The sequence below is a fragment of the Silurus aristotelis genome, assembly GCF_946808225.1.
Source record: "Silurus aristotelis genome assembly, chromosome: 7".
NCBI lineage: Eukaryota > Metazoa > Chordata > Actinopteri > Siluriformes > Siluridae > Silurus > Silurus aristotelis.
In genome coordinates, this window is record NC_139580.1 from 20,820,435 (window position 1) to 20,839,429 (window position 18,995).

The window sequence follows — 18,995 nt, forward strand, 5'->3', positions numbered from 1 at the left end:
CTACTTTAATTCTTTATGTTACACTGAACTACAAGCAAGTTGGTAATATTTCAGGCAAAAGATTTGTTCTTTCATATCTGATCTAACATTTACTGGATATTGCATTGCTGCCATCTCTAATGTCTAGCTGTCATATAAAAAGTCTTGTGTTACAGTGATTGTTGGATACATTTTGCATAATCGTTTTCTGTCCAGAAAGAAAATAAACGTCATAATATATGCCATTTGTAAAGCATTAAAATGGATAATTACATTTTATGTGCTAATTTAGAGAAAAACATGTTTGGAACCTTATGCGTTGCTTGTAATATTCTTCTACAACAATACAAAAATCACTTTAAATGAGTGTCCAAACTTTTGATTGTGGGTGTGTGTTTATAGATGAAGGAGATATAATCCAGAAAACAGGAAGCAGTGGTGTGTCTTACTGTAACAGGCCCTCTGCTGGCCCTCCTTTTAGCACATCAGAAATGACGATGGAAGTCTCTCCACTCTGGAAGTGGGGGTTGTCCCTCCCACCTGAGATGGCGATTCCAAACCCAAACCCTGGAGCCTGCAGATAGGAGTCCAAACAGTTACATGTTGTAAGGAATACAAGTTAGATAAACCTGAAAGACAGATCTGTATTCACAATGGGCACAAATTTTTATTTTTTTTGCATTATCGCGGTGTCAGTTTTAAAAACCAATACATAAAGAAGAACTCTGATGAATGAACAGCTTAAAAGTAGGAAATAATAGTGACACTTGTTATGTAAACAGAGTCGAATGCTATAGACTAGTTTGTGTGAGCAGGAGTTCTTTGAGACAGGACCATAGAACAAGTTGTCATGCACAAGACATACACAAGTGAAATCCCAAACTAAATACTATTCGTTATTAAAATAAAATACAGACAGACAGATTAAAGGCAGTAATTATCAGAGCTACAAAAAAAAGACCATAGCAGGGTCTTAAAATACAAGTGGGACTGAAACAAAAAACAATGCTGCCTGTGACAAAGCAAAAAAACTCCTGTTCAGTGCAAGTTGCCAATTATAGACTTGAAAGCACTGCATTACAATTACCTTTGACCAATTTAATAAACTGGTCAAATTATTCATCAGTGGAACACTAAAGCTTGGATCTTTGAATACCCCAGAAAAACTCCTATACTCACCCTGTGCAGCGTTACTGTGTGCTGTTCCCATATTACAGTCTCCTCCATTGCTGCACTCTGCATTAAGAAACAGAGAGGACAGGCAAAGCATAAGTTGTGAGATTTACATCCAAATTAACATCCTGCACACCCAGAGGGGATTACACTCCTTAAAAATACAGCTGAATCTCAATAGCACAGCATCAAAATGCTTCTAAACTAGTGTTTGTGTTTTCCTTGGGCTCCTATTAGCCAGTGCATGACTGCATGATTTACCCAAGAGTCTAAATGACCTTGATGTGCTGCACAGTGATGTGAAAGAGGAATTATGTGGCAAAAAAACCCCTCAAATATACATTTTACTTTATGCAGTGAATAGAATAAAAAATAAAGGCAGAGCACTACTTGGTTTTTCACCCTTTCTGGAATGCAGGTTAAACCACTTTAACGAGTTGAGAATAATTCCAACGTTATGGTTAAAAAGAGAGAAACGCAACAGACTTTAGCATGAGATGCTCTGCGAAGGGCAATGTTATATTAATTCTGTCAAAACCACCAAAGGAGTCCAACAAGGCCAAACAGAAAGTATGAGCAGGTGATTTTGCCAGGCCTGAAGAAGGCACCTGGCAGGATATCCACATAAAAAAAGTGGTGGTGAACATCCTTCTTTTTCTCTCTCCCTCTCTCTCACACAAACACTCTTTTGAAAAGTTATTTCTGATCATCCTCACACGTTTCAAAGGGCTTTCCCAACAGCATTCAAGGTGACATATGACACCTACATTTGCAAGACTTCACTTATACAAAGCAAACAAGCAAGCCATATAGTCTCAAATCACAAACCAAATGCAAATAAATACCATGTACGTGCAAATCCAAATGCGTGTACATGCAGTTACCCTGTAAACTTCAGTTTGCTGTACAGTCACATTGTTGATAATCGCAGAGGAAGTTTTTTGTCAACGCTTCCTTAATGTCTTCCTGTGGCATTGTTTAAACAAGCTGGAAGTCTAAGGGGGAAGCTGCAGACTGCAGAGTGCAGCATACCTCAGGACAATGGGCTAGCTATGGCTCTAGTAAACAAAGTGAAAGCATGCAGGTCTGTTAGAAAGCTTTAAGTAAGAACCTCGACTGACAACAGCCCATGCATCTTTCTGATGGATGCGTTTTCAGACCTTCATCTTAGCAGTGGGGATGGGAGAATTCAGTTGGCAGCTCTGCCAGGCAGACATTCCACAACGCAGTCCATTCCTCTGCCACCTCAAACCCAATCACTTAGCCAGTCTCTTTCTGCCATCACTGCAACACAGCACCAATAAAGCCCTGGCAGGAGAACAGGAGAAGACTGCACAGCTTTACAGTAATTTAACAGTCTCCAGTGGATGTGGGTGATAAAAGAATATGGGCAAAAGTAAAAAGGCCTTTGCTAGGTTTAACACAAATTTGCCCATCACTTGTGGTGAATACTGGATAGCATGCAGCCCTACTTTTCAGGTAGACAAGCTCTATCTGAATTTGTTACGGTCACCCACTATGAATTTTAAGTGCCAGCTTCCCTATTCTGTATAAAAAAAAAAAATAAAAAAAAAAAAAGAAGAGGACACTACCAATGTGCCTACCTCCAGAGCTGGGCAAAGTATGGACCTTAAACTCAGGGCCATGAATGTCTGTGGACATCCAATTCAACCTCCCAAACATAAGGTTCTGAGTCAGCGGAGAGCCTCTCTTATTATATTAATGTACATTCGACTTGCCCATCTCACGAGCCCTATAAAAAAAGTGTCTGAGGAAGCATCCCACCTAATTTATTATCCACTGTACTCTATTTCTCAGTCAGCTGTCGTCTTCTATGAGGTGAGCGCACTGGCCAAATGAGCTCATTCTGGGGACCATTAGAGCATAATGAAGCATGAGAAATGGATAATTAATTAAAAACAAAAATCAGCTTTAATTCCTAATTCAGCAGCAAGTGAAAAGTGTGGGAAAGTAGTAGTGTGGGAAATGTACAGAATGAGAAGTCACCCACTGCAAATTCAACCTCTTCACCTGATTTCGTTAGTATCTCTCTCTCTGAATGTTTGCTCACGCCATCACTATAGTCTGTTATAAAGAAGGAGTAACTTTTTTAAATAGGTGGATTTGCCCGAAATGCATTAATACATCAAATATATTCATAAGGCTGCTTTTAAGTATATATAAGTAAATTTAAAGTAGAAAAACAAATAGTATAAAGGCAAGCAGCACCAAGTGAGTTAATAAAGCAAACTGAGTACAAGTTTTATTAGAGTTTACAATAGAATTTTTAACTTCTTATATCAAAATTTATTTCAATATATAGACTTGAGTGTAAAATGTTCTCAGTAAATGCCATGTCTTGATCCACCATTTCATCCACACCAATTATGACGAAAGCAGTGCAGAAAACTCATGGGTCATACTGCCATTGTTTTACATACAGGCTCCATTCTCCTTTTAAACTCTAGAGAAATCCAGTATAATCCACACTTTCTATACAATGTGAACCTCACAGTTTTACCATGGCACATTTTTTTGGGTTGTGTAATAACTACAATTTCCCTCCCTCAATTTAGCTGCAACACTGTTTGGTATCAAACAGAGTTCAACACAAGTATTTGTATTTCAGTCGTTGGCAAATGGGATAAGAGCATGTTTTATGTTAGCTTCACCTTCATTTTAATTGCAGTATATAACCCATGGCACGTCACAATTTAATTTTATGGACACTATATTCAGATACTAAGATGAAGCCTCATGTCCTTAAACAGTGGTTTGTGTAACACAAGAACCATCATATACCAGATGATTTCTCACTGTTAATACCATAGTCTGAAATAACTGTCTCTGTAACCTTCAGTAAGCGAAGGGGAAAAAAAAATTAAAATAAAAAATTAAGTGTGTCATAGCACATACACGCACTGTGTTTCACTTATTAAGAACACTATACTATTACTGATTAGGGCATCCCATTGCTCTCAGACTCAATTCTTTGTGCCATAAATTCCACAAGATGCTGGAAACGCTCCTTTGAGACTCAGTTCAATGTTAAAATAAGTGTTTTTTTAAGTGCATGTTCATGTTCAAGTCTCACGTTCAAGTCTTCTGTTCTACCACATGACAAAAGTGTTCTGTTGGATTCAGATCCATTGAGTGGGAATTATTGAACGCTGAACTCGTTACACCCATGAAAGTTCTTATAAGAATTCACATGATTATAGTAAATTGTGGCGATAAAGTGATGCACATGCTGACCAATAATCCTCAAATTCACTGTGGCATTCAAATGATTGATGATTGGTATTAACGGACCTAAAAGTGTGCCAAGAAAACATTCCCCACTCCATTGCACCACCTCCACCAGCCTGGACTGTTGACATAAGACAGGCTGGGTCCATGAATTCATGGTGTTGGCACAAAACTCTGAACTTACCATCTGACTCAGCAGAAATTGAGATTCATCAGACCAGGCTAAGCATTTCCAACCTTAAAAACAATCCAGTTTTGGTAAACCTGTCCCCACTGCAGCCTCAGCTTTCGGTTCTTAACTGACAAAAGTGGAACCCAGAAAGGTCTTCTTCTGTTGTAGCCCATCTGCGATGACGTTTTTACATGTGCATTGTGAAATGCTGTTCTGCTCACCACAACTGTGCCATTACTGAAGTTACAATAGTTGTTACTATAGTGAAGCCATTCTCTGGAATTCTCTCAACAACAAGGTATTTATCTAGCCTTATTTATACCTAGCCAGGTATACTTCTATACTTCTCTAAATATTGAATCTTCCATAGTTTGCGACATGCATGTGTTATAGTAGACCGGCCTTTGTTTTGTGCCATCAATCTTGAGTTCTATCAGGCCTTTTCATATTTATATAAAGTGAAGTGAAACAGTGAAACAGGACGCTGTTGATGACTGCTTAAGTGTCCTACACGTAAATTCAACAAAGGAAAATAAACATGAGAGCGATATAATTATTACAGCACATGGTTTGTTAAAATATACTCGATATACATCTTCACCAAAAGGCAATCATTCTGGAGCTGACTGTTCCTTAGTAACATCATGTACCTTAGTATCCTGAAATAATGTTATATTTGGGGGAAATTACTGCTATGCCTAGCTTTCGTGATAAAGTTAAAACTCGTGGTCGAAATGAACAGGGTGAGGTCATTGATCATGTCTAAATGCTGATGCACGATCATTACCTGGACATTTGCATGAAATCACAACTATATTACGGTGGAGCATAAGAAATACAAATCTCTCAGCACAGAGAAACTGCTTTTATATTACAACACGTCACATCCTTCACTATATGCATCTCACTCTATGCAACTGATGCACAAGAACCTGCCCATACTGATTTATAGAACCATGTGTCCAGAGACTTTAGCTGCATGATAAATGATTACTGGTTATAGAACAAGGTAATACTGCACCATTTCCTGCTATTTCTTATTTTATCCTGTTTAAGAAGTTTATTTAACTGGATGCACATAGTCATACTATTTAAAAAAAACAAAATGTCTTTTAGTATGGAATATACTAAAGTATACAACTTTTAGTATACAATATCATTATGCTCAAGCAAAAAACACATGCAATTGCCCTGTTAACATGGCCTGAATAAACATACTGCTCGTTCCAATTCAAACTAAATAGCAAGCAGTGGAAGACTTCCTCCTTCACCTTTGGCTTTTCACATTTAGTGAGGCCATTCGGTTTCCCCTGAAAAAATCTAAACCAATCGAGATTTCCACAGTGCAGAAAGGCACACAAGTGTAGCCTGGCACAAGTGTCAGCTGACAGCTCTTTCCACTAAGGGGGGTGCAGGCGGAGACTGAAGCCGAGCCATTTGGGCCCACACACACAGATGGATCAGACAGATGAGTGCAGCTCTAACGAGCGACTGGGGCCAAGCACTCCCTAAAAAAGGCAGCTGTCCAAATCACCTCATCAATAAGAGCAAAGCAGATGGGATGGGAGATAGTGTTATCACGTCAGCATATAAGTAGTTGTACAATACTGCAATGTATACACTCCCTGGCCAAGGTAATAGAAACACCTGCTCATTCATGCAATTAGCCAACCCTGTGTGAGCAGTCGAAGGAGGATGGTCAGTCTGGTTTGTGAGGACAGAAAGGTTATTGAAACTCAAATAAGCACACCTTACTACCATGGCAAGCAGAAGCTCAGAAGCTTGAGATGGAGGAGACAAAGCATCAAAAAAAAAACCCAATGGGTTCCAATCCTGTCAAGCAAAAAAACAGGACTCTACCGGGGGCACCGGCTCACAGAAACCTGCAGTGGAAGTGGAAAAGTTTGATCATTTCAGACGATGTTTTGTGTATCAATATTATCTAGTCCATTATGGTTTTATGTATCGTTATTATATGAATAAGGCAACACTATAATAAAGAATTGTCCGTGCTAGTCACACATGGTCCCTTATTCATGAAGTGATTGATAATTGGAACAATTACACCGTTATCTGAATAAAAGGTCTCTAATATCAATAAATGTTAAATACAAATTGTGCCCAGGAAAACGAAAGCAGTGATCTGATCCTGCATGTTGACATATTTTAAATCTGGAGATCAGGAACAGTGCATTGAAAAGCTTGACCGATTTCCAGGACAGCCAGCAGCATTTCGCTAAAATATGCATCAGCTGGAACTCCAGACTAAATGACCGATTAAATCATATAGCCACAGGCTCAAAGAGTGTAGATTTCTTACTAACCATTGCCCCCCTGCAACATGTTTAGTTATGTTCCCTACCCTTGAGTGATCTCCAAGCACTGGGGCTGGGATTGTTACTGTCCCACAGCATATTTTCCCTCTCCCCTGCGGTAAGCCTAATGTGGTAGCAAGAGTATTGGGCCTCCCGCAGGGAATGATTGCTGTTTAGGAAGTGAAATAAAAATATATCAAGACGCAAGCTTTCAAAACACAAACATTCTTACAGCACATACAAACTGCAGACGCTTGGCTTATCATTAATTGCTCCTCAACTACTGCACATCATGATAACAACGACTGCACCTGTCTGAATGTTGGCTGCCTATCAAAAAGTGATCTCCAGGCATGACTCAGAGTGGTTAAAGATATACATTAGCATCATTCTGAGACATATATTTTAGATGGTTTTCTGTGTGTGTGTGTGTGTGTGTGTGTGTGTGTGTGTGAGAGAGAGAGTGTGTCCCTGGTATGCATGAGTCACTATAGTGAGATTCAGTAGTTACCATTCTGAGCTAATGATGAGAAGACTGAGTATAATCCCCTTAGCCAGCATGCCCTTAACCCTTAACTGCTCAGCTGTATGTGTGGACTGTGTTGGATCAAAGTATTCGGCAAATTAATACATGTAAATTGGAGTAAAATCTTTGCAAAGACCTTTAGACAATACCACGTTATGAAGGGCTGTGACAGGAGTGTGTTTTGTTCAACATTATCCCTGCGTAACGAGAGACAGAAAGAGTCAGTCTAAAAATAACTTCCGTTGCTGCTCGTGGGTTCAGATGCTGAGCCTTGACACTGAAGTAGATGCACAAGTAAAAAAATTAAATAAAAAAAAATACCTTTTACAGCAGCAGGTTAGATAATACGACGTGCATCATTATTAGACACAATCTCATGCTTTAGAAGCCGCATTAGCATTTACAGCGCTACGCGAGTAGCTCTTTCACCTGAACTGCTTATGATGTCGAATTTTAACAATGCATGTACAAAGGAGAATAAACAAATGCCCTACTTTTCACAGAGCCAAGCAGCAGAATGAGTCTTTACTGCCAGCCTACAGAATTAATGACTTCAGATACCGAATAACTATGTCACCACAAGGCATCTTCCATCAAGCTTTCAATGGCCAGATGTTCTACTACAAAACAACAGATATGCTGATCAATCATAAAACGGAAACAGCGGCATCAATACCTGTACAATAAAATAAAAAATATAAAAAGAAAAGAGTTGCTGAATACAGTACAAACAAGTGCACATTAACTCACTGTGTACACTATTACAAATATCCCTCACACACACACACTAAGAAAAGCATGTGATGATTGATGGTAGAAATGTGTGCCACCTTGCTGACGTTTGGTAAATGTCCACTAGCTAGGGAGCAATACGGAGCTGGAAATCTTAAATGACAATAAAGGTCATAGCATGATATAGAAAGAATGGCACCCCAGAGAATACGGTGACATTGAGTGCACACATGTCCATACACACAGCCTTAAACCCGTAGAAATAATTAAATTGGCTAGAATGAGAGCAGGTTAATACAAAACTAGCAAAAGAGACCAAACTAAAACCTTTAGAAAGCATTAAGACAAACATAACTTTATGAAGCTGGACAACAGGTCTAACATGAACATACACCGCATACACACTACTGATTACACGCAATCTACTCAAAATGAATTTTGCCTAATAAGAATGCAATGAATGTGGGGAGCAACAGTTTTATTTCCCCCCTGAACCATGTACTTACAGCAGTTTGTGTCATCACCACAGAAGACTCAGCATCGTCTCTACCTCCAAACTCCCACACACAATCCAGCGGAAGATACTGCAGATCTAACTGTACACTCACACGAGCTTCATAATGACACTGCTTCCTCTGTAGATGTCTAAGTACTCGAAGCACTTCTGAACAGACAAGTTGGTTTTAAAGAAAGAAACACAGATTTAATCCCAAGTTTGATTGCACCTCAAAATAGATCCCTCCGCTCCTTCGTCCTTGTTCCTTGGCTGAAAACACAGACATGTCTGCATTTTTTAAAATCTGTCCCCATCTGCACCTCTGTCTCGTGTTCAATCCTTCTCTTCTCCTCCCTCTATTTCTTTCTCTCTTTTTCTGTCTTTTTCCCAGTGGTTTGGCAGCATTCTAGAGGGTGCATAGAGGGAGGGGAGCTGCAGTTGTGCTACAGTGTTGAGCTCCTCTGTTCACTAAGAGCTCAGATCCATCTGCAGTGTAAAGTGCTGTACTGGCCTTAACCCTTGCAGAACCATAGAAGACAGAGTTCCTGTCAAACTCAGCAATACTGACCATCACCCATAGCGGTGTTAAGATCATAGGCTTAATATATGCACTAGCACAATTGTGCTTGTAATCTATAAACACCCACTGATTAAAGCAAAAGCAAAATCGATCAGCAGGACAAATCTCCAGGATCGTGCAAACAAGTGAATTTAATTTTGACGTAATATAAAAGGACACCAGGACTTTGTTAAATGCACCAAAATCAGAGTCCGAAGCATTGGCGTTTGTATATAATCGCACCCGGTTGGGAACTCCGCTAGCGTACAAGTCCAATATGCTGCATAGAGAGGTTAACACTGCATGGTTTCCTTAGAACGTGTGCCAAGATGGCTTTCAATGCTGCTCGGTCTCTCAAACACAGACGCACAAACAGCACGAGTCCTTTTAGATATTTTACATACAGGTGAAGCAGCTGGGACAAGTGGTCTGATAGCTGCTGTAGACCATACAGGGACATTCATATTGTCAATCTCTCACTGGTGTAAAGATTTGTAGTGACAGAAAGGATTGTGTATTACACACACACACACACACACACACACACACACACACACACACAGTTTGTCTACAAGCGTTCTGGCTCAGTCATCATGGAATGCGTGTCAATACCCAGGCTGGGAGTGGTGACAGATTCCATGCGTGTTTTCTTTTCCCGCTCTCCCAATAGTGAAGCTATGCTGAACAAGGAGCACACGTGAACGTGGCCTTCATCCAGAAACTAAGCAAACAAACTGCAGTAGAATGCTAACAATTCTCAGCCAATAGGAAGAGTGTCCTGTATAATCTACATTTACCTGCAAATACATGCAGGAGAAAGTCAAAAGCCAGCCTTTGCTCACACCAGAGATTAGGCTTTATAAATATCAATCCCCTTGGGAAGAAACATGCAGGAAATACAGTATGTCAAGCTCTGGTGAAGCTGCTCTTCTATAGATTGAATGTCTATAAATAGCCCAAAGCTGCTGATGCTACGCTATCCTAAGGAGCAGATATGCAATGCGTAGTGCTAAGGTTTCACATGGAGAGGATGGGGAGCAGGTATGATGAGACTTAAAACCACATTAACATATTTGACATTCTGAAGGTCACCGAGGTGAACGGGGGTGACCAGAACTCAGGACCCTGTCGTTCTCAACTCTAGAAATAATATCGCTTTATTGATCAAGTCTTCAACTTTAGATCGGTTCATGTAATGCAATACATTAACCTTGGCTCTCTGTTCAAAGATAAGGAAAGAAAAATCTAGCGATAGGATGCAGGAATATACGTTTTGTTGTTTTTGTTTTTTTAACTCCACAAGGAAAATCATGACAACTCTCATTATCTGTACAAACTGAACAAGAAAATATTTGCCAAGCATTACATATACACTCACAATGCTTTATGATGCACTGTGATCCTCCTGTGAAAGAATCAAGCGAAACAGGAAGTACCACTTCAACCAGTGTAAATCAGTCTCTATAGATATGACTAGGTTTAGCATAACTCACACACTGCTGGTAAAACCAGCTAAACACGCACAACCATGACGCCTTTGTTTGTGTTTCAGTGCAATAGAAAACCTTACACAGGGCAAGACGCAAAGGCCAAGTAAATCAGAAAACCTTAGAAAAATTGTTTGAGGTGGGTTTTAGAACTGACCAGATCCCTAATGGCCATTACAGATAAGTGTGTGATTTATTTTTAGGGCCTGTAAACACCCTGATGAGTGAAGCTTCAAGGACATACATAATGAGCCCCTAAACTCTCATAGGATTAATGCTGCCTTTTAAAGCACTGCCTTTTTATTTATATTATATATATATATATATATATATATATATATATATATATATATATATATATATATATATATATATATATATATATATATATATATTATATATTAAAATGTTAAGAAACATAAATGTGAGGAAATTAAAAAAGAAGCCAAGTATAAAATAGAACCCTGTATACTACACAGTGCACAGTGGAGATGTGCTGATAAGCAACATTACATGCAAAAATCTCTGGCTTTCCCCACACATACACACATTACTCTCAGTGATATATGAGCTGACAAACATATGAAAGGTATCTCTGTTGATATATAGACAGCAGAGATCTCATTTCAATAAGAGAGATTAATGAGAACATATGATCAATGTTCAGAATTTCTGCATACAGGAAGTGAAATGCCAAGATATGAAATAGGATTCTCATACTGAAGACAGAAGCTGAAAGGAAGACTTAATCAAAATACAAATTCTAAAATCACAAGATCATTCTCAAACCCTCATTATCATCAAATACATCATTGTTTTAGCTGATAGAATAATAAAAATGTGTGCTCATTAATCAATTACTTTATATGGAACTACCGCATGAATTATTTCTTTAAATTAGTGGATGCTCTTAATTGATAATCGTTGTTAATAATGATGATAAATATGAATACATTTTAGCTACATTTATTTGAGCTGATGTATAATAAAAAAATAAATCAATAATATTGCATATAGCTTTTATTATATTAAAATGCAAGTCTATGGCATGGGGCATGGCTCAATCACTTGTTTACTAAATAAAGAACAAGAGGGGGAACCAGTTGGTTCGTCTGCAGTGATAACACACCGCTACAAAGTCAAGTGTGTAATTTTAATGAAAATAAGGACAACATGGAGTGCATATTGGTTGTGATAAAGTTAGAAAACACTCTGCATAAACACAAACTACAATGTGAGTTTTAAACAGGTCTATATGGAGCAGTATTGGTGTTCAAACACCACAAAGCTACAGCCTATATAATGAGCACACATTCGTTTCTTTATTATTATTAATCAGGATGTGGGCAAACTACATTTTCACTGCTTAAGGAAATATATACACTACAATTTGCAATATTTACTATATATTATATAAAAAAGTAAAAACTTGATGAAAATTAGACAACCAAGTCCGTGTGAAGAGAATATCTTAGGGTTAATATTTAGTAATCCAGTACAATTTTATGGTTATAATTAGGGCTGTAGTTATAGATTATTTTAGTAATAAGAGAAGAAGTACTTTTTATTTATTAAAGAACAAAACTAATCATACAAAAGAAAATCAGATGGGTCTCTAAAAATAAACAAGTAATTTGCATCCTTTTTAAAAAAAAAAAAACACATTTCCATTGAAAAATTGCAAACTGAAAACTAAACCCATTTAGTGCACTTAATTTCCAGATTACTGCAAATACAAATATATACATTTAAAAAAAATCTAATAAAAATATAAAAATCTATTTCAAATTACTTTAAAAAGTGTAAACGCACTCTATGGGATTTTCTTTATGGTTTTTAAGTTTGAGATGATCCCAAACATTGGAAACTTTCTCTTGTGTTCTTTGGCCTGAATCTTCTCCTCACCCCTTGCTGTTTTCTCTTCGATCCTCTATTTTTCATTCTTTTACATCAGTGTTTGATTCTGTCCAGGGGTCTCATTTATAACCTTAGCGTGCAAAGTGCCGTTTCCAGCCCTGTTTTTATTCGTATGCCAAGTTTGTAAATGACACTGTAGAGCGGTCCAGAGTTTAGCGGGTGGTGCGTCAGTAATAATAGTTCGTGGGGAAACACTGTGCTCCGTGTGTATTTAAATGGACTAAACAAAGTGTCGAGGCAAATAATTTGTATTTGAATTACTCGAGGAATCGTTTCAGACCTAATTATAATACTAGAATAGAAAAATTACTCTACACATCCATTACTACATTTAATTACTATTAATAGTAGTATTTAATAGTAATTTTACCATCATGCTGTGTATCTGTGAAGTTTTAAATGTAAAAAATAATTCTGTATAGTATTATTTATAAATGTCTAAAACTTCTGTATAGAGGTATTAGTATTTTAATACCAAGTATTTTTAATAATTAATTGGTCTTATTTTGCACTTCACACAATAGAATACCAGTATTGCCATCCTCATTGTACCATTCAGGCAAACTGACCCCAGATCCACCACAGTCCTGTCTGAGATGCTGATTAAAAATCAGCAAAATAAACAGATCTCTGACTCCACTTTCCATAAACGTGAGTCAATTCATTTTTGATCTATCCATAAACTAGGGTTAGGGTTACATTACAAAAAAAACAAACAAACATGAAAATGGCAATGTAGAATGCGCCAATTAAACAGTGTTACTGGAAACTTCAAAGTTTAAAACATTACAAAAATGGAAGCATAATTATAATGCTTTTTTTGTTTGTTTGTTTCAGCCCAATGCAAATAAAAGACAAAAAAGTGAACTTTAGGAAACTGTAAAATCAGATTACTTCAGTGTTGAATTCACTAACAGTGAATATTTTTATCATCCAAACTACAAAACTCAAACTTGGTATTCAACCAAACTTGTAATACTACATTTAAATGCCTCAGACAAGGATATATGTGTGAGTGTAGATCACTGTGCACCATCTGTATGTGTTGACACCATAAGGTCCATGCTCTGCTGACACCCAGCTAAGTAAAACTACACCAGCTAACATGAATTACAGTCTCAATAACGCCACGTGTTACTGTTGACCTCCGGCCCATAAAAAGTCATCAGCTTGACGTGTTTGTTCACATGGGAGGAGAAACACACCTTGGGTGTTGCTAGTTAATATGCAACCTACATTTCAAACTAGCATAGCACAACTCCCTCCTTTTTGCTTTCATGGAATGTCTGACGTCAGAGTACAATTGGGAGTGAATGAAACAAGGAGGAGTAAAACAGCATGACTGGATACGCATAGTATGTGGTACAATAAAACAAGAAAGGCAAAGTAACCGGATACAAAATTAAAAAGTATTGTGTGTGTGCACGTGTGTAGACAGTACCAAGCTTCAAATAGCCAGAATGATAGATTTCAGCCATTGTTGTACTAAAGGTGACAAGGCATGTGTTACCCACTGAGACATTTGCATGCTTTACTGTTTTACTGGTTTGCGTTTTGCATGTTGCCATTTTGACAGTAACACCAAGCATCACATTTCCCCACGTTCAGCACACCTTTATAGGGCAGGGTTTTCTTTTTAACACAATACAAGAAGATATATAAAAGAAAATCCACCCTGCTGACAGTACAGGAACTAACTACTGATTGGATATACATTTCACAGTCACATTTAACACCATTCACACTGTAATATCTGTATCAAATCCTGAGTTCCAGAAACACACGCATGCTCCCTGTATAACGTCAAATTAATCATCTCCAAACTCGGTTTTATTAAGGATGAAACAATAGATTGCAAAACATCAGTCCTATGCTCATCATGTTCTCCGGAGTCCATTTAAGTGTTTTATAAACCACTGCATGTGTTCTTGCTTCACTGGAGGCACTGAGCCCAGAGCAGCAGCAGCAACATTATTGAAAACACTATGACGGCTCTATTGTGGGATCTCATGTCTCAGCACATCCATTTCATTGGATTTTCATTCCACTCAGAAATCATGCACAAGCATCAAACAATGCATTAAGATTAGGCTGTCAAAAATGAAGCTCTCTGTGCCTTATAAATATCTGATAAAATCCTAACAGACAAACCGGTAAAAAAAGGGAAATCTGCTAATAAGCTTTTAAAATGTTATTTTATTTCTGCCTTAAAAAAAAAAAATAAAATCAAGCTTGGGAAATACAAACATATTACTGATACATCAGTATCCTGATGAACAGATTTATTTATGTTTCAAGCACATAACCCTGATTCACAAAAAAGCACACGATCTGAGACTAATATTTAAGGCTGCCCCAAACCCCAATAACAACTAATATTACTACGGTCATTTACAATATGAAACAAAATATTGCTGCCAAAACAATCATTTGCCAAATCATTTTAACTGCATTTATTTACACTCTATAGATGACATTTTTACCAGGCTGGTTAGTAAAAAAAAAAAAAAAAAAAAAAAAAAAAAAAAAAAAAAACCCCGCAAATATTTGCCTTTTTCCCCCTCCCCCTCCTCCTCCTCTCCCTACCATGTCAATGCTCACATTTTTCTGAAGATTATGCATAGTGGGGGACATTTCTATCACCTCGCCCTCGCTCTCACCATGTATAAAGGGGAGATTAACTCACTACATCAGCACAAACACACTTATTTTAAGAAGGCCTAAACTAACTTTGGCACGTTACAACATTTAAACACAAAATGCACTGTTCCACATGGAGATACTAAAAATAATCGGGACAGATTTTATGTTCCATGTATTCATTATTGTTCATCTCAAGTTGCGGACTTGAGATAAATTTAAATAAATTAAACTACACGCCAAATTAAAATGGGTTATTTTTATCTCAAGTTGATACTACAAAGTACACACTCACTACTCATTGTCAATCCTACCCCCTACAGCACTACACACATAAACAAAGACATGAACTGACTGACGATTAAGCCTTTATCGGTTGGATTTGCACAGATGAATGTTTTTCAGAATTAGGAAATTGCTACGGAGAATAAATTCCTGCACAAAGCAGTCATAACATTCTCAAGCTCACTACACAGAGGGCTCACAATTATTGACTAAGAGAAACAAAGAGATAACTTGCTGAAGATTTCCACAAAAGACAAACGCTACAATAGAAGCTTTGTTAAAAGCATTATAAGTTTGTATTAATACACTTAACTATATCTTATTAAAAATACATACACATACATGTGTGTGTATATACACATACATACACGTAACACACACACACACACACTTAAAACTAATCTGTTAGATTTCTGACTGAACATAACACAAGACTAGTCATCATAAGGATATTCACTTGCTTGTGGGATTATACTTAGCTAATATAAACAATTATCATCATTTGCAAAATAAATGAAGATACACCACCTTCCATAAAAAGCCCAGGTTATTCACTTGTTTGAGGTTATGCTTAGTTTATACAATTACCAAACACAATCTAAAAGTACAGAAGTTTTCCATGTTTTAAACAGCAGCAGTATTTTGGCTGAAGTTATATTTCCTCACATCCATGTGACGTGTGCGCTGATCTAAGCTGAATGTAACTGCAGTTTCATGTAAAACTAGTAAAAAAAAGTTTAGAATGTAGACAGTTTCACATGCATTAGAAGTTTCATTTGGAAATTCTACATTAAAACATTTCTAGTTTAATGATTTTTAATGTCCTTCTCTATATATCTTGTATACATAGGAAATAAATATCTTCAAAGCCGTGGTGCAAATACACAACAGCATGAGACAGAACATTGTCCTTAGTTTCATCCTGCAACTTCAGCAACATGTGTCACTGGAATTACTCTAATGAAATATTATGGAACGAGAGCGCCAGTTAAAATTGGACACCTGAGAGTAAACACCTAGATGAGCAATAAAAAAAAAATAACAATGCATCTCAGGTTTCACAGCCTACAATTAAGGCAGATTAAATATAAAATACCTTGAAACTGATTCAGTCAGTCAAGTGGCCGATACCAGTCAGGAACCATGAGCTATTGATTTGTATGCTACTGGGCAAACTAAACAGAAACTCGTGTACAGACTGCAGTACACATGACACACCATGTATGACAGAGAGGAAGGACAGGTCAGACACTTTCAGCTTTCCTCTACCGTAACTACAGTTTCAACCGAAACAGAAACACGCCCATGTTAAATAATACTGCATTTCACAGCAGGAGGAGATCCTTCATTTCAATACAGTTTCAACTTGGGATGAGTAGATTTAACCACACACCACAACTGTATTCAGCAACAGGACACAAAGAACCAACAGTAATTTATAACTGCAACCTACTTCACCTTAAATAAATAAAAAAAAAGAACAAATATTTACCCAAACCTTGTGTTTTATCTCAAGCTATTTAAGTAGTAAGATTTATCTGTGTATCAGTATACCAGACTGTGTACAATATAACACATTATCGTTAAACAGGTGACACACCTTGCCTTCGCGAGCAACATATAAACAATATATTTAGCCAAATATATTTCTCAGCATAGCATAAAGTAAACCAGAGCATGTCGTAAATGATAGATTTGTGATAAACTATTCCAGACTGACCAAATGAAGGAAAAGTTTGTCACTTGTTTAACAATAATGTGTTATATTATTATACATATTATAGCCAATCTGGTACACGGACATGCAAATCTAACTAGTGAACTATTTTGCTTTGGAAACTTAGATTGTCTCAGATCTTAAGACCCTGCAGTGGATAGTGAGGCTGGCTGAGAAGATCAGCATGGTCTCTCTCTTCCCTCCATTTACACACACTGCATCTGCAAAGCCACCAGCATTGTGGCTGATCTCACACACACACACACACACACACACACACACACACACAAACACACACTCCTCACTCTGAATCTGTCTGAGAAAAGGTACTTAAGCATTCAGGCCCTGACATCCTGACTGTAAAAGTTTCTCTTTCTCTAATCCTTTCAACTACTCAATACAAAGAGACTGGACTTTAAACACACACACACACACACACACACACACACACACACACACACACACACACACACACACACACACTTGCTCCTGTGCACAAATTGCTGCTAAAACAATTCTGTTTGTGTGTACATTATTCATTCATTGTTGCTACAGAGTCCCTGTGTCTCACATGTGACCCAGTAGGTTTTGTCACTTTTAAGTTACATGTATGTTCCCATAAAGCATCTTAGTCCTGAAGGAACAGTGTTTCATGTGATACTCTACATGGTTGGAATGCCAATACAAACCTACTCAACTTGACCTGAAACTCCACACCAAAATGATGATGTCAGAGTCCCATAATATTAACCAGCTAGAAATGACTATCCAACTAAGACTTCCAGAGACTCCATTCAGACCTGTAGATGTGTTTGTGTTATGATTATACTGCGCTAATCCTAGAAGAGGTCGTTAACATCAGTGTGAGCTCTTCAGCACGCCGGTATCTGGTAAACACATGACCTCAGCCGGAGAAGGAGGAGGAGGAGGAGAAGAAGGAGGCAGCAGCCGGTTAACTGGTGCTCATCACACGCCGGCGATGAGATGTGATGTGATGAGATATGCCCGTTTTAGCTTAGCAGGAAGCTAACGCAGCGTTAGTGCCAGTATAATAAAACGAAATGTGGTTATTAAAACAGAACGTTACCTTATTAGAAGCAGCTCTGGCAGACATTTTGTTCTTTCTTCAGCTTCGCGAAGTTGGCGAAACGGTACAGCGTTTTAAAACGCGACGAGCTGCTTTTGCTTGCTCGGTAATACAGAGGGAGGAAGGGAGGATGGGAGGAGGGGGAAGCCGACGCCAAACGAGCCGTGTGGTTTCCTCACGGCTCCTCCAAGTGCCGCAGCGCCGGGCTAGAGTTTATAACTCAGCCGCCCTCTGTGGCCGCTGAGCAACATGTCAGCCGCGGTGTAACAGTCCAAAGTTCCCGGTGAGCTTCTCCTTTTGTAGCCGAGCGGCGTACATAAACGCCTCTATGATACTGACGGTGCCGGTAAATCCTTTCCCCCCGGATACAACAGCAACGCGTCCAGGTCAACGTATTTTAAGGAAAAATAATCCGTTCATACATGCGGCAGAAAACCGTCTCCTACTCTGCCGGACTGCAATGGCAGACTCTTACACACTAAAGCTCGCTCTGCTCACAGCGTCGACTCCGAGCAACAGCCGTGACAAGTCTGTCTGGGAAAGTCCATTCCTTTACTCCAGGGGTGTGACCGAAAACCGGCAGCGCAAAGCACGTCGCCTTACTGTAAAACCTCTCTATGGAAGTGTAACGTATTCCAAGATGAAGTCAAACCGGAGAGCC

General features: G+C 38.2%; 1 protein-coding gene across 42 annotated transcripts in view; it reads right to left on the bottom strand.

Moving 5' to 3' along the window:
- Window positions 1–18,995, bottom strand: part of tjp1b (tight junction protein 1b) — a 73,764-nt gene that overhangs the window by 19,991 nt on the left and 34,778 nt on the right. For 23 of the 42 annotated variants that reach the window (XM_083545914.1, XM_083545934.1, XM_083545913.1 and 20 more), the window contains 2 exons: window positions 1,159–1,215; window positions 429–553 (listed from right to left, as the gene is read on the bottom strand). In XM_083545914.1, the coding sequence (XP_083402040.1) occupies window positions 429–553; window positions 1,159–1,215 (182 nt within the window). Of the gene's footprint in view, window positions 1–428; window positions 554–1,158; window positions 1,216–8,652; window positions 9,105–18,334; window positions 18,894–18,995 lie in introns of those variants that run through there. The other 19 variants (XM_083545935.1, XM_083545931.1, XM_083545924.1 and 16 more) reach the window with 6 other exon arrangements.